Below are 22,679 nucleotides of genomic sequence, written 5' to 3'. Positions count from 1 at the left end.
AAATGCTAACATAAACAAATCGTCCATTTAATAAGACTAGTACCATCGGTTTATTAAAAAATTTCAAGAACTTCTTTATTTGTGAGGTTAGATTAACATCTTACCTTCCAGCTACAGTTTTCCTTTGTTCGCTATGCGATTACTTACAAATTAAAAAAAAAAAATTATTGTCCTACGTGTTTTCTAACTGGAGATATTAGATTTCGAACATAGTTACCTCCATTTTCATCGTTTTAGAATATAGTGCGCCGCTCCGATTATATGCTGTTCTTATTGCTGTGGTATCTGTTGCGAGAACTCATTATTGTATTCTGTTGTACTAGCGGTTTGTATTTGATAAGGAATGTGTGTATATGAAATATAGAGTGCAATATAGTGAAAAAAAAATAGTAGTAAACCAATTGATATGTGAAATAAGGATAACAATTTTTATTTGTAAGAATCATTTAATCAATTTTATGTTCAAGCAAACTAAAGTACGTTAATATCTATGTCAGTTGATTATTGACACACATGAAATTAAGAGGATGTCTTCCACTGATTACAATGCATTGTAATTTTCAACGTGGTTGGTACACTTTTCCTGGTGTGAGGTATTCAGGTTGAGACTGCCTCCTGAAAAAAAATTATAGCATGTATTTAAAGAAAAATCATACATATAGCGATATTTATTATGAACCCGTTACGTATTAATAACGTATTAACTTTTTATAAATTAATGTATGAATTCCTTTTTTTATTGATTTTTAGTTCAAAAAGTGTGTGTGCTCAACATAAATTATTGTAATGACTGCTTCAGTCTATATATAATTTTAGTGCATTCGGGCCAAAAAGTACTTCAACATAAGCATCAATTTTACTTTTCGTTATTGATAAGAAATGAAATAATAGTAAAAATAAGACTAAGTACTAAAAACAAGTTTCAATTACGAAAAATAAAAGTATAAGATAATTTTTTTCTAAGCTACCCATATTACACGATAAGTAAAAGCTTAGGATCCATAGATTTTTAAAGGAGAAATATCTAACCTCACAAAGACCTAATTATATGTATAGAACTTTAAAGATGGTTTTTAACGAGCGCACGGAAATTACTTCGATTACTATAATAGTGCCATTAATTTCCGATCAATGCCACAGTTCAAGTGTCTAAGGTAAAGAGCACATCATCAGCCTTACTGATAAGTCCAGACATTTTCTCAGAATGAAATGCACAACTGATCAACAATATTTTCTTTCTTTTTCTAATAGACAACAAGATATCTTGATTCGTGACCTCAACAATGAAGAACATCGTTAGCCTTTGACAATACAGCAGGACTGCTCCTGAGATCTCACACCTCCGCTTTATGAACGCCCACGAAAAAAAACTTTGAAATTTCACAGCCTCAATGAGAACTGGACTCAGACAGTTCAAGTGTATTAAACTGTTAGCATTTGAAAAGTTAAACTCTAAGCTTACGAGACAGCTTGAACTGTTACAAACCAAGTATTGCTTATCATAGCATTTATATTTGTATTTAAACGGTTCAGCACTGCGTCGGGTTGTGGGAGCTTGAGGAGTGGGGCGCCACAGTTTAATCATTTTTACTGATAGACACCGATAGCTAGAGCTCAGCTCACCACAACTTGCAGCATCTTTTACGAATACACCACAAATACAATACGCCAAGAACCGTCGTATTTTGTAACGTTGATCATCAAGGAGTACCTTTCTGCATGAAAATAAACAAAGATGCGTATTTACTTGTATAAACAATAAATACTACAAGATTTTAGTACCACTTTATTGCATTGGAGATTTTAGTTAGTAAAAAATCAATAGCAACGTACACTTTAACAATTTTACCCAAATTCGATTCATGTCTGATGATCGAAATCCACGAAAATGTTAGCGTTGCAACAAGATGTAATATTCAAGTTTATGTTCTAAGCTTTTAACAGTAAACAATTTTTTTTTATATTGTTAGCATTAGGTACGCAACCATATTGTTGTATTTCTTTTTACATAATATTAAATAAAAAGTGTTTTTACAATTTGTTAAGTGCATATTTTTTGCAACTGTTATCGAATTATTTTAGTAACAGCATACTACTGGCGATTTGTTGTATGTGTGTGCGTGCGTGCGCGCACGTGTGGGTATACGTACATACATGTAAAATACGTTGCAAGTTATGGTGGGCTGAGCTCCAGCAATCGGTGCCTGACAGTAAAAACAATCAAGCGGCGGTGCCCCACTCCTCGGGCTCTCACAGCCTACCGCAGTGCCAAACCCTATGCGTTCGAACATTGGAGTGTGTAATTTGGTTTGTAAGAATTCCAACTGTTTTCTACTCTTAGAGTACTAATTTTCGTGTCTGATGAGTCAGATAATTGTACTGTAATAACCCTGGGTATTTTTGAACTCTTAGAGTTTAAGCTTTGGTGTTATCATAGTACCAAATTATTTTCAGTGCAGGAACAAGCAACATATAACTGTCTTTTTCTGCTACTCTGTGGTCGTTGATGTTGTGCTGTAGATATGTGATTTTTGCGCGCCTTGCGGGCTGCTCTCGTGCTTCCCTTGTTATTGGCCATTGAGACTTGTATTTATTACTCTGTGTGTTAGCTGTGCTCTGTAAACTTGTACGTTTGTAACGTTTATGTTCATCAGGTAACCACGAGTAACACTTTACCGTATTGTGAATTTGAATTTTGTCAGATGATGAATTAAGCAAAATGGGTTCTCAAAAGTTTAGCGCATCTAAGTGGCGCCCGTAAATCGTACGCGGCTGTTGCTGCTGCAGGTTTTTTTCCATCTTGATGACTTTTACATAATTTGTATGAAAAAATGTTAAGATTCAGCATTGCAATATAAACATTTATATGGCTATCTACACCTCTAATCACAAAATTAAAGTTTTTAGGTAAGGGTTTGTGTTTTTAGATTTCAAAGCTAATAATGCTATATTATAACTGCAAAAAACTATCGAATATTTCATAGCAGCGTTAAAAAAATGCATCTCGAAAATATTATACCTACCAGTCTTATATTATATCATTATTCTACCAGTCTTGAACTCTGTAATTACTTATGCCAGTACATATATAAGCAGGGATATTTTTAATGACGCACAAAAATAACATCCAAAATATTAATCGGTTTTAATCAAATAACATTTCTACGGCTAACATCTGGCTATTGTATTCGGTGAGTAGAAGTAAGAATTGGTCATTGTGAATCATTTTAGTGGTTCCACGATGCTGTCACTATGTACTCAGTACAACAGCGTTTATTATGTCGAAGCCAATCGACTTAAGTGTGGCTTATTCGTTCAATCCCAAACAATGACTTATAAAAGCCCAAATAAAAAAAAAATCACAAGAAAAATTATTTAGAAGGAAGGTACAATAACATTTGATAACTAAGATTTAATGAGCTCTTTTATTTATTTGAATTCGGATAGTAAAGTTATACATAAAAAAGACAAAAGTTATAATAACCAAATTTTAATCCCTTTAATGTAATTGGTTATCCGAAAAGAAGACCACTACAATTTTGAGAAGTAAATAAAAATCCTGCATACGTAATAAATGTACCAATAACTATGGCTAGTAAACTCCTTCAACTTTATTAAATCTGTTTGGTAAATATTATTTTTATTATAGTTGGAAAATGATGAAGAATCGTCAAATTAAGAATCAAGTATTAAAAATGGTATTAGATAAACGTTGGGGCTGTTCAGAGAAAGCACTTTGCATAAGCCAACAGGCATATTACTCAAACTTAAGGGCAGCTCGTAAAAAGTTGAAGTTTCCTACCTTATCGATGGGGTTAATATAATTATTTAACATTCGAAGGTTATTTATAAAATACGTAGCTATTTTCCAAGGAAAAGACGAGTTGGCGAACATTCTTGACATTTCTAAGAATAATTCAAGCCTAGACTCGGCAAAATTAATTGAAAATTGGATGAGAAGACGTAAAATCAGATGTCAAAACAACTATGCATGATCATATTTTTTTCTTTTCTTCCTCAAACTACAATTGATTGTACTAAGATTAATTTTGAAATATTCTATGATGAAAAAGTATGTGCGTCACCGCTTTTGTTTACGTAAAAATGAGAAAAAATTAATTACAGTAATTAAAAGTAATTATTTAAAGATCGGTAGGGTAGGAAGCTGATACATCTAATGTTAACTAATGGGAGAAATCAACAGGAAGTTATGTTATTTCTATAATAACTTTAATTTGATGCAAATTTATTTAAAAAATAAAAGATATCACAAGTTTTTAATGCTCTGATAAGGTGTAAAAAGCCTAATTTTACTATGATTAATAGTGATTTGGAAACAAAAAATGAAAAATCGGATCATGCGTCGTTTTTTTGACATCTGATTTTACGTATTTCTTTTCCAATTTTAAATAAATCTCGCGGAGTCTATGTTTGAATTATTCTTAGAGTCGTCAAGAATGTGCGTCAACTCCTCTTTTTCTCATAAAACAGCTAGTTATTTAATAATTAATATTATAAGACTGAAAAATTACATTAACCTCATCGATAAAGTAGGAAACTTTAATTTTTTCCGGGCTGTCCTAAAAGTTGAGTCTAACTTTCGTTAGATGGTTACTGTGGCTAATGTATGTCTACATAAAAAATTTTAGTGGAACAGCTTTAGTGAGATGAATGTGGCTTCAAGTGTTCAATTCATACTGTGAATGACATCCATGTAGTTGATTGCAAAACTAGCCAAAGTTTTCATCTGCATTTGAATGTAATAATATTTTTACATTGAATAAAACAGTGTAACTAATGATTTAGCACGGTAACTAAGTGTTTCAAGAAATAAAAAAACATAACACAGACGGGATTACTTAGTTGCACATTGTTTGACATCAGTAAATCATTTTACCTTAAAGATTGTAAGCGTGCATTATTCAAAAATGTCATAAGTGTCACTTTGGCATTGTTACAATAACATTTTTAGCAAGGTCAGTTTTATAATGACTTGGAATCAATAAAAATTTTAGAAACGTAGCAAAGTATTATGTTTAAATAAACAGTAGTTTCCGAGAAATGGTGCTATCACTGTGACTAGAACCTTACCACATTTGGCATTAAATTTTCCACGATTTGAGCAACAATGCCAGTTACCGTGGAAATCTTTTTGAAAACCACCTTGCTGCATTTCGTAACACCCATTAATGGTCACTTTTTTAGTCTCACATCATGACAAGACAAATGCACAAGCCAAAGCTTTCAGTAATTCCAATCTCTTTAATTGAGACATATTTTAATTTTTAATTTTCGTGTGTACACAAATTTTGGTCACTTCCGTCCCCCTCTAGATGCGACACTCCATTACTTATACAGGTAAGAAAAATTTTTTTTTTACTATTTACTAACGACAAACGTTTTGTAAGCGGAAAACCGTTTATGTTAAGTCTACGAGCTGCAATAGTATTCTAAAGCTTGAAACGTTAGTTTCGTACCTATTACTTCCATACCCATCAATGGTAAAAGTGTCTCTTTTTCTAGCTTTCGTGCATTGGAACTCTACGAAACTTTTTTTCCAGTATTCCACTTCCAACACTAGTAGCGAAGGGGTACACTATTTTCGGTGATCCAAAATAGGCTCAAATGACTGCTAAAACGAAGCTCTGTTGATTAAAAAAAAATTTGGTAAATTTTGTGCCACTACTCAAAAGTTATAGGGATTTTTTTTTAATTACGAATTTTCGGAAAAAATCTACGAAATCTTATTTTTAGCGGTTTTCATCCTTTATAAACAGCTATAACTTTTGAACAAACGCACTAAATGGAACAAAATTTTATTTAACTGATAGGGTTTCATCTCAGCTTTGATTTAATCTAAGATATAACACTTTACCTATATAAACAGCTGATCTACACGCATCACAAGCAGACGTATTTTTTTTAGAAAAGTAACTAAAATTGACTTATACGAAATACCGTGTATCTTTTGGCCCAAAAAATTAGTAGTAAAATCGCTTTAGATATTTGTTGTGGATGGTATTTCGGGTACAAATACCATGAAAAATAATTTTTTAACCAAATTTTTTTTCACGATTCTTCAAGGTATTTTGAGCCACTTACGGTAGAACTACCCGTATATATTGTTTTTCGTTGACAAAATCAATTTGAAAAAAGTTTTTTTTTTCAATTTTACTTTTTTTTAATAATTGTATTTTGATAACTTTTTTTTTCTCTCATTAAATTACCAACGTCTTACAAGATGAGAAGAACTTGAGATGATATCAGCAATGAGTGTATTTAATATAAGTCGTAAGTATAACGTTGTTAGATAAAGAATGGTGTATCAACATTTTTGCCAAATATCCTTTGTTTTCTAAATTCCTGAGACATTGAATGTGTCCATTTTTGCTCCTTCAATTTGTGATAATGATTTCAGGAGCTGGTTGTTTATAAAGCACATTTCAACATGAAATGAAAAATTAAAACCAGCGGAATCGAGAATTAATAGTTTCTTTCATGATCATAATCCTATAACATTTTTTCTAAACAGAGAGAATTCGATAAATATCCCCCCCCCCTTAAACGAGCAGTTTGTTTTAAAAGAAAATTTTCGCATTACACAGATTACGTAAAATCTTATCTCTTATTTCTAAAGCTTTTTGTTGAATTATGAAGAATTTATCTTATACAATTGATTTTTTTTTCACCCGCACACCACTCCAGTTGATTTTTATGGGCACCTTCTACCACCGTAGTGTGGAGGATGTTGATCCTACAGAGCCTATCTCTGGATCGCCTTGTGGTAACGTCCTCCCTTCTTTCCACCCCTGTGACCCCTAACTTTTCCTACTGATCCCGCACCTACCAAGGGCGTCCGTGAAGTGTGACCCCCACATCGCCCTGTGGTGCAGGATCAGCCACAAGGCTTGGGAATGAATATCGGACAGAAACCACTCTTGAAAAAACTTTCCCAAGAATTGCACTGACCAGGATTCAAACCTGCGCCTCGCTTGAGTAGCCGTATCTCTATTGATCAAGACTTGCGCCTTAGCCAACTGAGCTACGACCGGTCTTATATAATTAAGTTTACTTTTATTATTAGTTTTCCGAATCCGATTTTTATGAAACGGTTTCCCATTATTAAAAATAGAAGATAAACCAAAAGTTTTATGGTAGGTCATACTTTTTGGAAGTTAAACGTATGCACTTCCTATTCAAGGCCATGGAACCATTTAGTTCCTTAAAAAATAAAATTATAAATTCATGTTTGGTATAATAATGTTTTGCCTAATCATCCAGGACCGTTCATGGTTTAAGTATTGTCATTTTGTTTGAATATAATTAAGAAATAATTGTTGTTATCTCTGTTGGATTAAATAAACATCATATTAAAAATTTATTTATAGAATATCATTTTTTTAGTATTCTGATGTTGTGAAGCATATATTTTTGGCATTAAGCAGAAGACAAGATTTATTTTCTGGTTTAAGTTGAAAGTTTTTCAAGTAATATTACTATTCGTCTTCCATTTAAAAATGATTTTGCTCCTTGTATTGAATTTATGATAAGTTAAATAAGAAAAAACATGTCTGATAAATGAGGTAAACGATTTTGATTTTTTTTTACACTATAATAAATACATTTTTCAAGAACATTAACGTATTTCAACCTCTCACTGTTGTAACTTAAAATGAGTGTCCTGTAATTTGTATTATATAGAAGTGTTAATAAGAATTATATACAAAATTTTTTTAATTAAAAAGATTAATGAAATGAATTTTTTATTTTCTTTCCAAATTTTTTGTCGCATACGTACTACTGTTACAGTCACTTAAAAGAAACTATTATATTGTATGTGAATAAGTTACAAATGTTAAGCAATTAAATTGTCAAGTAATCAATACCATAAAAGCTCCAACGACCTCTCATGCATTGCATGGTATGATGGTGAATTAAGGGTATCTATACAGGATAGCGTCCAATATTCATTCAGTTGTTCATCATCTCTTCAGAAATAACAAATTTTCTTGTCTTGACACTTCGTGTGGTAATGTCATTACACTCTCTAAACAGTCTCCTTCTCTTTACATTACTCAAATTTTATTGCAGGGTACTATAAGCCTACACACTAAGACACAGTGTACAGAAGCAATAAGGTTAATACAATTTTTACAACTTATGCGCTCATTTGAGAGTGCTCTATCATCTTGGGGTAAAAAAATCACTACAGCAAGTTACATTTCCCCTAAAAATATGAATGACAATCACATTGGTTTAAGAAATTCTCCTATTTTGGTTTATTCAGCACCATTGTCAAGTTTATAGCTATAAACTCTTTTTTGTAATAACTCTGCTTCCCTATTTTTGTAGAGCTTCTGTTTCAGTACTTTAACAGAAGTATTAATCCTGACCGAGTTTTTGAATTTACAATTCATAACTTTAGGTAAGATGAAACTTACGCTCAAACCACTGTGCGCATGCTCGGGCAAGCACGTAATGGTTATCTTAGGGTATAGGTTTATCTAAATTTAGTTCACTTAAGCTAAAGTTACAATTAAAAATAAATGATAGTTCAGTTTATTACCAAGAAGGATGTATTACTTTTTGAGCAGGCTCGAATTTGGGAAAGGCTATTGAAAAATGGGAAGACTTAATTGGCAAGCATGGAAGATAAAAAGTAACACTTTATTTTTTCACTCAACAAAAGAAAACTCAATATACTTAACAAATCTTTTACACATACTAGTGGGGCTCCACCTTCGGTGCGCTTTGTGTACCAACCCCCCAATTTTTAAAAATCAGTTAAATACTTCATTTTTTCAGTTTGCCCTCGAAAGTTAAAAAAATACCAAAATCTTTGTAAAGTAGTTTAAGGTAAAACATCCAATAGCTGGACAGAAGCATCATGGGACGAAGTTTGGTCTTCGATTACAACGAAGAACCGAGTTATAATAGATCTAAAGCATTTGTAAACTTTAGCTTGAATTTTTCTTTAACAATCAAAAAAAAAAAATTAGTATCCCCTCTCTTCTGAAAACGCATAGGTACGATGGAAAAAAGCCAGCGGCCTTCTTGCGTTTGCTCCATGGCTAACGCTTATGCTTAAGAGCTATAGACTCACATGCATTGAAAGCATAGACGTCGTGAACCAATCGCAAAGGGTAAAAAATGGGAGCATTTCCATCGCCGCTATGCGATTGCTCCATGATTTTTCTCTCTGTGTAAACTGGAACTGTTATGTGAATGCCCACGTAGCGGGCGGTTATAGATTAGTTTCGGGCAAAGTGTGCATAGTGTCATTTTTTTTCAGTTGGTATTCGATACTCAAAATAAAGTATTAAAAACAAAAAGGTAATCTGCAAAATTATTCTAGCAAGTATAACAACTTAATTACACTTTTAACAATGCATTCTTTTTTCTATAAATTAAAATAAGTATGATTTAATAAAGAATAAAAAATACATGTTAAGTTTTAGTAAAAACTGTGGATAGAAAGTATTTGTAAAATTAATTATTAGACACATTGTTGATAAACAATTTAACAGACACGAAATAATTTTGAATTAAGTTAATAAAATGTTCATGAACCAATAACCACTAACTATGAAAAATAAAGAATTTCATTGAAACTATATCAAAGGCAGTAAATGTTTTTAAAAAATAAGGAAATAAATCTTTGTTTTGGATAAAAATGTATCTCATTAGGACATACTACTAGAGATACAGGTGCTTTTTTTCTATTTCATTGGTATTTCAAACATTTTTTGTACAGAAAAAGAGTTTGAATTAAAGGGCTACACGTGATACACTTTTATTTTTTAGTTGCCGAAAATCTTGCTGAATATCGTGTAGGATATTATGTAGATAATTGTGCAAGAAATGTTGCACCATATACTATAATATTTTGTGTACAACATTTTTTGAGATATCTTGCAGGATATCTTTATTCGATATAACGCAAAAATCAAGTTACGGATTTTACATGTATAGTGAGTGAAAATAAATTTTATAAATAAAAATATACTTATAAATTTAAGGTTAGACGCATCTCCAAACGAATTGTGCTGAACGGTAAATTTTTTTTAATCTACGTTTAGATTTCTGAAACAAGCAAACTAACATTTAAGTAACAATATATCAAAAACATATTTGTCGATCCCAGTTTCTGCAAAATATTTTTTTTCACACATTTTTCTATTTTATTACATGATTAGAATTAAAGTACTTTAACTATTAAACTTACCTTTAAAGCAACTGATAAATTTTCCAAGATTCTATGACACTAATATTTGCTTCACAAAAATATCCGCTGTTTTCAACATCGAACTATTTGAAATTATAAAGCTAACACCGTCAACAAACGAAAACGTTGGCTTTCTTCAATGTAGTATGAAAAATTAGCTTATTTTCGTGCTTATAACAATCTCACAAATTTTCTAAAAAAATTTACCATAGGCTTAATTTTTTTATTGACAATTAACTGAAAAAGTTTATTTTTTCCAGTTTTTTTTTAAATCCCTTCTCAATGCATAAATGGGTACATACCATCAAGAACAAATTTATAGAAAATGGAATAATGTATAAAATGAGATGTGTAGCGATAATTTATGTCATTGATTACTAGCAAATAGCGTTCAATGTTGTAAAAGCCCGTTTTTTTTTTCAACATTCATATCTCTAAAATAAAACCATGTGCAAGCCTGAAATTTTCAGAAAATGTTGCTATTACAAATATAAACTAGTGTACTTTTTTTAAGACGATCACTGAATATTTTTTTGAGTTTTAGCTATCAAAAATTAAAAAAAAATTATTTAACTACAAAATTTTGTTAGAATTTTCCAAAAAAAATAATTACGACCGATTTTATAATGATTCATTTAACAATCATAGTTTTTTACGTACATATGAAAATATATGACTTTTTTACTTTTCAACATAAAGCTTCCGCTTATTTAAAACTAAAAATCTGCTATTTTAGCCAAATTTTTGAAAGTAGGATGTTTAGGAGTCCAGATATATATTTTTTTTAAATTCGTGTTCACTTGTTTAGTGACCGATTGATCGGTAATTTACACATGTTGCAGCTCAGATCAGTAAGTTAAGATAAAAAATTATTTGTCATTCTTCGTTGGCATTTAACTGTTGTCAAAATATAGTTAATTTGAAGTATTCTTGCCCAATGCACTGGAACTGGCGAAGGCGCCAGAGTGGGAGAGCGGTGGGCTAATGCGGTGGTTTGGAGAGTGTGGCTCCACATCAACCGAACGAGCGACCACAAAATCAATCGGATTTAAAAGATAATGAATATATCGGCTTCTGCTTTACCTAAAATAATTTTTTTGTATACAATTCAGGGTAGCTCAACGAGATAAAATCAATTATAATTTTTCTATGAAAATTAAGAAAAAAAAACAATTTATCATTCAAATATGGCATTAAAAATATTGTCAGTTGTTTAGGTTGGTTCTTATGCCTCGGAAGCTTGAGAATACAGACTTAGCTCGCACCTCTAAGAAACCAATTGCTTATGTGCGTATTTCAAACCGTGGTCCATTGGTTCGGAAGCCCCGTAAAATATGATTCCTATTGCTGTGTAAGTGATTGATCATGTGAAATTAAAGATGGTTTTTTTTCATACCCCGGCCGAAAGTACGTGCATCCCTGCTCGATTTCACTCAAGGAAGAGTAGCTTTTGTGGCCAGCCAGAAAAGAGGGCGCCTCTGATTGGCTGCGTGCCTTTTGCTACTGCTATCAGCAGCGCACGCGCAGTGGAAGCAAGAACAGCAAGAACCGAGCCGACGAGCCCGACTCGTGCACGCAATATATATAGTGTATAGACTGCTCTTGCCTCGATGCTGTCATCATCAACAGTGACCTGAAACTACGGGTAAAGCTGAATCGCTGCGTCTCGTTGTGTCCTGGACATTGGTTTCATCATCTGGTCTTTGTGCAGTGCCATCCAGAGCTATTTGTTTGTTCAAGTGCTATCTCTCCTCACGCAGTTCCAAGCTATCTCGAAGTTTACGTTCCCGGTAGTCTTTGAACTCTGTCATAATACTGCTTAATGGCGCGTACGACACGGCTATGATAACTAGTACGTTACAAGGTCTTTATGTTCAAACCATGCTTTGTCTTTTTACTTAATGCGAGCTCTTCTGATAAATATTTTAACCTATACATACAATTTTTTACTTATTCGCAGACCAGCGTATAATTTCTGTACCCTATATTTTTAGACTAAATCTATCAACAAAGAAAAACTACAATGTCATCGTCTGATGAATCGATGGATGAAGATGAAATTTTCAGCAATTTCGATGTTGAAGCTCAACGTGTGATACAGGCAGAAACATTGCCAAAAAAGTCTGCTGATCGATATGTATTAGTGTACAATACTTACAAGGCCTGGCAAGCAGTGTATTAAAATGATCTGTCGAACAGCGAGGAAAATAATTTAATCATTTATTTTAATGATTTAAAAAGTAAGCTGAAGCCATCAAAGCTGTGGAGCATTTGGAGTATGCTTCGAAATACATTAAATACCAAAGACAAAATTGATATTAGCAAATTTTATACTTTGAAAAGTTTGATAAAAAATAATGCCAAAGGTTACAAACCTAAAAAAGCGTTCCCTTTTACGTGGGAACAAATCATAAAATTCATGACAGAAGCTCCAAATTACACATTTTTAGCAGCAAAGGTTAGAATTTATATGCCCTCTTTAACAAATATTCATACTAATTTTTTCTATTCAAATTTTTTTTCATAAATAATTGTAGATCATTTTAATATTTGGAGTCTGTGGGGCTATGAGATGTGACGAGCTGACCAATCTGAAATTTCAGGACGTTGAAGACCTGAATAATAAGTATTTAATATCAATACATGAAAACAAAAACGATTACAATGGTCAGTTTGTCATTGGTGAAATGTTCTATAACACAGTCAAGGATTACATAAGGCTGAGACCTAATGAATGCTTCACGGATCGTTTTTTTATTCAGTTTCAAAAAGGAAAATGCTTGCACCAAGTCATTGGAAGACACAAAATTGGTGAAACACCAGGAGTTATAGCATCTTACTTGAATTTGAAAAATTCAAGTAGGTACACAGGGCACTCTTTTAGGCGAACAGCAGCCACACTTTTATCAAACTCTGGTGCAAACATGCAGTTGATTAAACAGCTCGGTAGGTGGAGGTCAGATGCTATTGCCCAAGGGTACATAGAGGCATCTATGCATAGTAAGGATTTGTTTTTCAAAGGTCTTACTCATGAAGCTACACTCGAGTCTCATTCCAAAATGAGATCATCTTCGAGTAAAGAGATTCAAAATCACGAGAAGTCAACTTCTAAAGGAAAGAAGTCTAATTTCGAATTGAATTGGAATGACTTTTCTGAGGATTTCAACACAGATAATTTGTCTTCAGCTTCAAATGAAAATGTGAATGTGTTGAAACCACTTCATCCATTACCAGCTTTTAAGACTTCAAATCTAAACGATATTTTACCAAACAAAGAGACATCTTCAACAAATAAACGTTTCCTATCAAAACCACCAATCAAAGTGTGCTTTAATAAAGCAGATGATCCATCAAATCTCAAGAAAAGGCGTGTAGAAGATCAAGAAAACGACATTTAAAAATTTGACTCCCAAAAAAGTTCATATGTATCGAACCAAGATTGTAATTTTCGTGATTGTACTTTTAATGTAAATGAAAAGAAATAGCTTCAAAAATTTTGTTTGCCTGTAAAAATATTGCTACAAATAAGAATTTTCACTGCAAAATTTTGTACTTGAAAACGTTATTTTTACAAAAAAAAATAAAATTTCAACTTACTATTAGTTATAAAATATCTATAAATATCTACTATAAAATACTATGTATAATTTGGTTTTTTATAGAAAAAATTTAATTATCTAATAAAGATCATTCGGATAAAAATAATAATTACTTCATACTCATAAAGCTTTCCTACTGCACTTATTCAATGAATCGTATTTAATTTCTGATTTCTTACAAAATGTTAGTAAAAAAAGTCGTCGATGCCCGCCCCCCCGACCAGCACAGCCTCGGCTTCGCCTCGGCCTGCAAAAGTCGGGGCGGGCATCGACTACACATGAGTAACATGTGCTACAAGAGATCCCCGGTGGATGGCGCTGATGCAGACAGCAAAAAAGTAACGTATACGTATATACTGGAGCGTCAGAGCGTTAACTATCAACTAGACATGCTATTTATTAGTTATTATTAATGTATCAAGTTTTTCAGCTCGTATCTCGCAAATGGTAAACTATACGGAAAAAAAAATTAAAACCTTGTGGGACGAAGCATCTACCGATTTCGTATGTTGGTTGTCCCTTCCCGCGTGCAAGATTTTGAGAAAAAAATTTAATTTAGTTAACATCCTCGGAACGAAACATAAAAAAATCATTTTTCTTTGTTTTAAAATATGAGGTAGTACATAACTTTTTATTGACAATATCAGCAATAATACACGTGAAAATTGTAGGATCTGTAGGATATATGCAGTGTGGAATCAATAAATAAAAGCAACGAATACAACAACATTATCGTGATGAATTATTATAAATTTTGTATTATGGCATATCATGACACGACTTGTGTCTCTTAGATGTTACAACATATTCAGTTGAGATACTGTCATCTACGTCCTGTGACACTTCTTCCTCTTCTATTTCTTCTTCCACTTCTTCTTCATTCATGTCTTCTTCGTTCTCTTGCTCATTCTCAACTCCTCTCACGAAACTTTCATCTAGTTGCACTACAGTGTAAAAGCTGTCGAAAGCATGTGTATCATCGATTACAGTCGAGTACCAATTGCTGACACAACTTCGAAGCACTATCAAATGTCTGATATCGCACCAACAGAAGCAAAATAAAAATTAAACAACTGATGAAGCACTAACTGCAGAACAGAATATAGTACAATATAAAAGCAGCGATGTCACTCGAGTAGCAGCCGAGAGAAATCTGGTCGTGCAGTCGCCAGTCCTCTCCGTGCGGAGCAACTAGACGCAAGGAGGATGATGTCTGTTGTTAACGTTATATATCTCCGATTCCATAGCATGCACACCACCTGTAAATCTTGCACGCGAAAAAAGACAATCAACATACGAAATCGGTAGATGCTTCGTTCCACAAGGTTTTAATTTTTTTTTTTCGTATAGTTTACCATTTGCGAGATACGAGCTGAAAAACATTTTTAAATACCGTTTTGAAAATAAAAAGTACGATTTTCAATTTTTTCACTATTTTTCCCGTAATCAGCGGCCTTAAAAACATCTAGTATGACATCAAATATAATTTTTCCAAAAAACTTTCGATTTCAGAGCTTGGTTGACTGGGCTACAGCCGCTGCCCTCTCCACTCGCGCACGCAAAAAGTACCTGAACTTTATACATTATTTAAACAACTTTATTCTTTATCAAACGATCTGTAAATTTGTAAATTTGTAGTTCAACTCCTCCTTCATGCATAGGAACCGAAATTATAACGTTTTTCGAAAATTTTAATACCCTCTTAGTCGATTTAAAAAAAGGTCACTTTTTGCAAAAGTCGACGGTTTAAAAAAAGTTTGCAATGTTTTTATCTGAAAATTTAACTGTAGTTAGAGGACCATAAAACTGACATCATATTTAAATCTTAGCTCTCCATCACTACCAGAAGGCCAGTTATTGAATTTTCAATATTTGCAAAAAAAACGTGTTTTTTTGCGATTTGCGAGCAATCCACTGAACCGATTTTGCTCAACCGGGGCTCGTTCTCTTTGTTTTTTTATTGCGCACATTTGTTATATTTGATTTTTTTTGTCCAAGCTTTAGTTTTTATTTTAGAAGCGAAAAACTGGTTTTTACCATTTTCACCATTTTTTTTTATACCTTAACGCCCAATATTCACTTATAAATTTTATTGCTATTAATTCCTGTCACTTCAATCTATACAAAAAAAATTTTTTCCCGTCCAATAGAAATTTTCTGTACTTTTCAAGATTTTTTGGCTAATTCTATCTGTCTAGGCCTGCGTGTATGAGGGCCTCGGCTTCGCCTCGGCCATCATAATAACGCAGGCCGGGATCTTCAGTTTTCTGGCTTTGGGTCGTAATATACTATTTAATACACCAATGACGATAGCACATGTGTGTAGAGTAACAGAACAGTGCAGAGCCTATTGGGAATTGTTCTCAGAAATAGCTATATATATACGGGTGATTCTGCCGTAAGTGGTCAAATTTGTGTCCAGAGCTCATGCTACTACCAGAAACTAAAATTAAATGTTTAAAGTGCGTTAAGTTGTGTTAAACTTTCTTGGAAAAAACTTTCAAGCTGATACATTGACTCCTCGAAGAGATAAATAAGAAAATGTATATAAAATGTCACTTCCGTACCCTGTCTCAATCTTAATTTCGCACCTAAATTTTTAACCTATAAGCAAGACTGTTAACCAAATATCAAACGTTCCACGATTCGAACAAAAATGTCGGTTACAGTGGAAATTGCTTTGAAAACCACACTCCTGTACTTCGTAACACCTTTTAGTGGTCACTTTTTTAGTCTCACGTTATGACAAGATAAATGCGCAAGCCAAAGCTATTAAAAATTCTAATCTCTATAATTGACATACATTTCAATTTTCAATTTTCGTGTGTACAAAAACTTTGGTCACTTCCGTCCCCCCTGGCTCCAGTACCCTGCAACTCATACAGATAAAAAAAAAAATTTTGTTGTACTATTTATTGGGGAAAGATGTTTTGTGGGCAAAAAATCGTTTATGTTAACTCTACGAGTCGAAATAGTACTACAAAGCTCAAAATGTCACTTCCGGACCCGTCCCTTTCATACCCCTCATCTATCCGTCTCTTCTTCTTGCTTTCATGCATGGGAACTTAACGAAAATTTTTTTCCAGTATTTTTGGACTGAAACATAAGATGCGTATCTCGGCGTTTGGTCTCATTGGCCTTTTTTCGCGAGATACATCGATGAATATCGATTCCATTTTCAACGCTAGTAGCGAAGGAGTACACTATTTTAGGTGGTCCAAAATAGGCTCAAATGACTGCTAAAACGAAGCTCTATTGATTAAAAAAAAAAATTTGGTAAATTTTGTGCCACTAATCAAAAGTTATAGGGATTTTTTTTAAATTACGGATTTCAAACAAAAATCTCCAAAATCTTATTTTTTGTGATTTTTGTCACTCCTCTTTAAACAGCTATTACTTTTGAACGGAGGCACTAAATGGAACTAAAGTTTTCTTTAATATATAGGGTTTAATCCTAGCTTTAATTTAATTTGGGACAGAATACTTGAATTATGACAACAGCTTAGCTACATGCATCAGAAGCAGACGTTTTTTTTTAAACTTGACTGAAATTGACTAATAAGATATACAGTATATCTTTTGACCCGAAAATTTTGTAGTAGAATCGCTTTGGATATTTTTTATCGGTGGTATTTGAGGTAGAACTACCATGAAAAACAATTTTTTCAACTAACTTTTTTTTAACGATTTTTTGAGGCATTTTGAGCTACTTGTAGCAGATTCACCCATATATATATATGTGTTGTTTATTTTTTAGCTGCTTTTAAACAGTTACAGTTCATATTTATTATTAACGTTCATAAAAACCTTCTTTAAAAAAATCATACGGATGAGTGATACAATTTCTCGGAAAATGTTGCTATTAAATTTTTATTTTGAAGTTCAATTGCATAATGCACAAGATTTTGCATTGGGATACGAGGTTAAAGCTATAGTTAATTTTTTTTGGAGCTTTTCAAAACTAAAAAATCATATTGACTGTTAAAATTGATTCTAGACTTTTTTGAAAACACTATTTGGTTATATCAAGTTAATACATATAAGACTAATAAAATTTATTTGAATACAAAACATTATTGATCAAAAAACAAAGTGTGCGGTAGCATATAATGTGTGGCGGCCCAGCCGAAACACCCAGCGTCATCTTCCAGACGCAAGCAGAAGCTCTTACCTCGAGAACCCTTCTAGAGCAAGCTTACTCACTGATGCGCACGCAGCGCAAGCTGTCCCCATCTCTCTTTAACCTCAGGACAACGGACTGCTTCAGCTGTGGCGTTGGAGAAGAAGGCAGCGGCCGTTGTCTTGTGCTTGGGAGCTCGTGGAGCCAAGTTGGCCAGCACGCAAGGCCTCTCCGCCGAGCCCACCATGAGTGCCAAGCACTTTCACATTCTTATAACAACTTCCAATTTAATCCTTTTTTATCAAGGAAATCTTATGTAGTAACTAGAGTTTAAGACGGTGATATGATTAATATAAAGGTTGCAACCAATTCAGTCTGTTTATTTCGTCTCGCACCTGCTCCTGATCATGCCTAACGTGCTCCCTAAAGTGGTGACCCCGACGTGATGTTTTTCTTTCTCTAAAGGGGCACGGCTGTGATTTTGAGAGTGCAGTGCAGTGAGAGACAGTGACTTTTGACTTTTTTTTAATGTGCACAAGTGACTTAAACCTTTTTTTTCTTTTGTTATCCGCGTGTTCAGTGCGAGTGTCGTGCACAGCCAAGTGGCACGCACTATTAATGCGCCAGTTCCATACCCTGCATGACGGCCAGGGGTCTAGGTTTTAAACTTTTTGGTGAAGGCGAGAGCGAGCGAAGAGTCTCGGAGCGGCAGGCCGGCCGACCTGCCCCGACCCTGCAGCAATCGGCAGCAGCTTTCGAGGAAGCGGAGCGAGGGAGCCCAAAGGAGCCCGCCGTTTCCGGGCAACAGGCTGAGGTTCCCGGTGCCGACAGCAGCGAGTCGCCGCCGCCTAAGCAGACGAGCATCGTCCCGCCGCCAGTACCCAAGGACCCCGAGCCGCACAAAGACCCTCCGGCAGAGGGGGACCCTCCAGCGGACGTCATGGCTGCAAACATAGCCAACATGCTGCAGCGCTTCTGGCGCGATGAGCCGGAGCTGTGGTTTTTACAGGCTGAGGAGATCTTCGCCGCGAACAAGGTGACGGACGACGCACTCAAGTATAGTGCAGTTCACAGCGCCTTGGACAGGGAGACCCTCAGGGACCTGATGGACGTTCTCAAGGACTAGCCGGACGAGGGCAGGTACAAATTTCTTAAAGCAGCTTTGTTGAAGCGATTGGCCGAGTCAAAGGAGGTTGCGCTCAAGCGTCTCCTAACCAACTTCGAGCTCGGGGACAGCACACCCTTGCAGCTCTGGAGGAAGATGAAGAACCTGGCCAAGGGGGCTGATGAGGTGCTGGTGAAGGCGCTGTGGCTTTCCAAGCTGCCATGCCACGCGCAGACACTGCTGCAGGCTTTCAAATCGTCGACCAATCCCATGGAGGAGCTGACGGAAGCTGCGGACAGTCTGCTCAACACCACCATGTACGTCAATGCCGTCGCGCCCAACGATGCCATCGTTCGCCAGCTGGTGGAAAATAACACCCTGATGGCCCAGATGCTGTCGACCTTCAAGGCTTGCATGGGGGCTCGGCAGGACAGGGGCAGCAGCGGAGGTGCCCAGCGGCGCAGCCGATCTCGCAGCAAGAGCCGCCAGCGAAGCAATTCTTCGGCACCCAACCAGAACCTCTGCTGGTATCACAACAGGTTTGGAAACAAGGCGCGCAGCTGTCAGCCACCCTGCACTTTCTCGCAGAAAAACTAGCGGTGCCGACCTCGATGCAGGCGTCCGAGATCGGTGACAGCCTGCCAGAACGCCGCCTGCACATGATGGACTTTCGCTCAAGGACTCGTTTTCTCATTGACCCGGGCTCAGTCGTCTCACTAGTGCCCAAGGCTCACGCCAAAGGTAAGCTAGTGCAGCAAATACTCACTCTGTCTGCTGCCAACCAGACAGACATCAACACCTACGGCTTACGGCAAATGGTGCTGAACCTTGGCCTGCGTCGGGACCTTCCCTGCGTCGTCATCATCGCGGACGTGCCCCACGCCATCCTCGGAGCCAACTTTTTGGCCAGACACGGACTCCTGCCGTACCTCAAGAACGGCTGCCTCATCGACCAAGTCACGGGCCTGTCGGCACGCGGCCACCTGGCCAAGGCGGAGGTGTTTTCGGTCTCCACCATCCTGCCGGCCCGAGGGAAGGACAGCCCATTTTCCCAGCAGTATGCAGAGCTGCTCAAGGAATACCAGAACGTGTTTGAGCCTGGCTCCACGTCCATCTACGTGCCTGACCTACCTGTCGGTCACACCATCAACACCAAGGGACCACCCGTCTGGGAGCGCCCGCGCAGACTGGCAGGTGACAAGCTGGCTGCTGCGAAGCAGGCCTTTGCGGAGCTCCTGGAGAGGGGCATCATACGACCCTCCAGCAGTCAGTGGGCGAGCCCGCTGCACATGGTACCCAAGAAGGACGGCTCTTGGGGCGTCACGGGGGATTATAGGCGACTCAATGCCTGCACCATCCCCGACCGCTACCCACTGCCCATGATCGAGGATCTGCTGCAGGAGAGTCGGGGCAACGTCTTCTCGGCGATTGACCTGCAGAAAGCCTTCTACTAGATCCCGATTGCTCCTGAGGACGTCGAGAAGACAGCCATTACGGCACCCTTTAGTCTGTATGAATTTTTAGGCACCTCACTGGGTCTCTGTAACGCAACGCAGTCGGCGCAGCGCACCATCAACCACATCTTGCGTGACCTGCCGTTCGTCAAGGCCTATGTGGATGATCTGCTGATCGTCTCTCAGAGCCACGAGGAACATCTGAGGCACCTGCGGAAGCTGCTGGACACTGCGGGCTGTCAAGCTCAGGATCAACGCAACCAAGAATGCCATCGGACAACGCCAGGTGTTCTTCCTGGGCTACCTGGTCTCTGGGAACGGCTTCCAACCTCTACCAGCGAAGGTCGAGGCGATCAAAAATTTCGCCAGGCCCAACACAGCCACGGAGTTGCGCCGTTTCTTGGGGATGGCGAACTACTATCGGCGATGCATGCCGCATGCAGCTGAAGCCCAGGCCCCACTGCACGAGCTTCTAAAGGGTCTTCCCAAGAGAGCACAGCTCGTCTGGACCCTGGAGGCGGAACAGGCCTTCCAACGCTGTCGAAACAGCATTGCGGAGGCGGCATGCACAGTCTTCCTGCGTTCGGGTGCACCGTTGGCCCTCAGAGCCGATGCCTCGGACTATGCCATCGGAGCGGCGCTGGAGCAACAGCGCCAGGACGGATTTTGAGAACCGCTGGGTTTCTTCTCCCAGAAGCTAACAGACACCCAACGTAAGTACAGCACTTATGACAGAGAGCTGCTAGCCATCCATGAAGCCATCAAGCACTTTGAGCGCATGCTTGAAGGACGGACATTCACCATCTTCACCGACCACAAGCCGCTCATTCACGCGGCTCAGCAGCAATCGGACAGGGCGTCGCCTCGGCAGGCGCGGCAGCTGGAATTCATCCTGCGTTTCAATGCAAAATTTCAGCACACGCGGGGCCAGGACAACTTAGTCGCTGATGCCCTTTCCAGGGCGCCCTGCGGCGAAACATCCATGGAGCCTATGCCAGCCAGCGTGGACTCTTCCACTGGCTCAACAGACCAGCACACCACCGGGACGATGAAGGCGCACACCACGGGCATGGAGAGCAGTGCAGCAGTTGACGCACCCAAGGTCGACACTGCCACCATCACGATGCCTTCCATCTTGGACACTCAGGCAATCGCGGAGGCTCAAGCTGCTGACGAGCAGTTACAGCAACTCCTTGAGAACCAGGGTTTACTACAGCTTGTCCAGTTGGAGGTATCCGGACACTCCATCTACTGTGACGTCTCTACGGGAGAGGTCCGGCCTTACCTGCCGGCCTCTCTCCGTCGACAGGCTTTCGATGTCGTCCACGGTCTTGCTCATCCCGGCGCCAAGGCCACAGCCAGGGCGCTCGCCAGGCAGTACACATGGCCAGGAGCTCGCAGGGATGCAACGCTCTGGGCCAAGCACTGTGAGGCCTGCCAGCGCTCCAAGGTGTCGCGCCACAACAGGGAGGCTCTGGGGCGTTTCAAGGAGCTGGACAACCGTTTCGAGCACATTCACGTGGACCTGATCAAGATGCCATTGGTTCGGGGGATGCAATACTGCTTGACGATCATTGATCGTTTCTCCCGCTGGCCCATGGCAGTCCCACTTCCAAACATCCAGGCTTTGACGGTTGCCAGGGCGCTATACGACAACTGGGTCAGCCTCTTCGGCACGCCGCTGCTGATCACTTCAGACAGAGGTGCCCAGTTTGAGTCGGCCCTGTTCGTCGAGCTGGCACGCACCCTTGGAGCCAAACACTGCCACACAACATCATACCACCCCCAGGCAAATGGCATGGTGGAGAGGCTTCATCGCACCCTCAAGGTGGCGCTCACATGCTGCCCACAGGCTTGGATCGATGCCCTGCCCATGGTGCTGCTGGGGCTGCGCTCTGCTGTGAAGGAGGATATAGAGGCATCGCCCGCGGAGATGGTGTACGGTACCACGCTCCGTCTCCCGGGCCAATTCTTCGTCACATCCTCTCAACAGGCGGACCACATTAACTTCATCTACAGTCTCAAGCAGCTGTTTGCATCGCTCCGACCGGTGCCTGCTTCGAGACATTCGACAAACCATCCTTTCAGTTTCAGAGACATAAAGTCATGCTCGCACGTTTTCTTGCGCATCGACAGCATCCGCAAGCCTCTGGAACCACTATACTCGGGCCCTCAC

At 37.9% G+C, this 22,679-nt stretch overlaps 1 protein-coding gene across 2 annotated transcripts in view; it reads right to left on the bottom strand.

Annotated features, from left to right (window-relative positions):
• Nucleotides 1-463: 463 nt before the first annotated feature.
• Nucleotides 464-22,679, bottom strand: part of LOC106636388 (NADH dehydrogenase [ubiquinone] 1 alpha subcomplex subunit 7) — a 110,788-nt gene continuing 88,572 nt past the window's right edge. Inside the window, exon 3 of one of the 2 annotated variants that reach the window (XM_014348777.3) lies at nucleotides 464-615. In XM_014348777.3, coding sequence (XP_014204263.2) covers nucleotides 561-615 — 55 coding nt within the window. In that variant the 3' untranslated portion in view covers nucleotides 464-560. The remainder of the gene's footprint in view (nucleotides 616-22,679) is intronic. The other variant, XR_016293219.1, reaches the window with a different exon arrangement.

This window comes from Copidosoma floridanum, unplaced genomic scaffold (assembly GCF_036245765.1).
Source record: "Copidosoma floridanum isolate Cflo_tuat_1 unplaced genomic scaffold, Cflo_Japanese_pri ptg000024l, whole genome shotgun sequence".
Lineage (NCBI taxonomy): Eukaryota > Metazoa > Arthropoda > Insecta > Hymenoptera > Encyrtidae > Copidosoma > Copidosoma floridanum.
The sequence above is the reverse complement of the archived record's forward strand: the minus strand, read 5'-3'. Positions and strand labels throughout refer to the sequence as shown.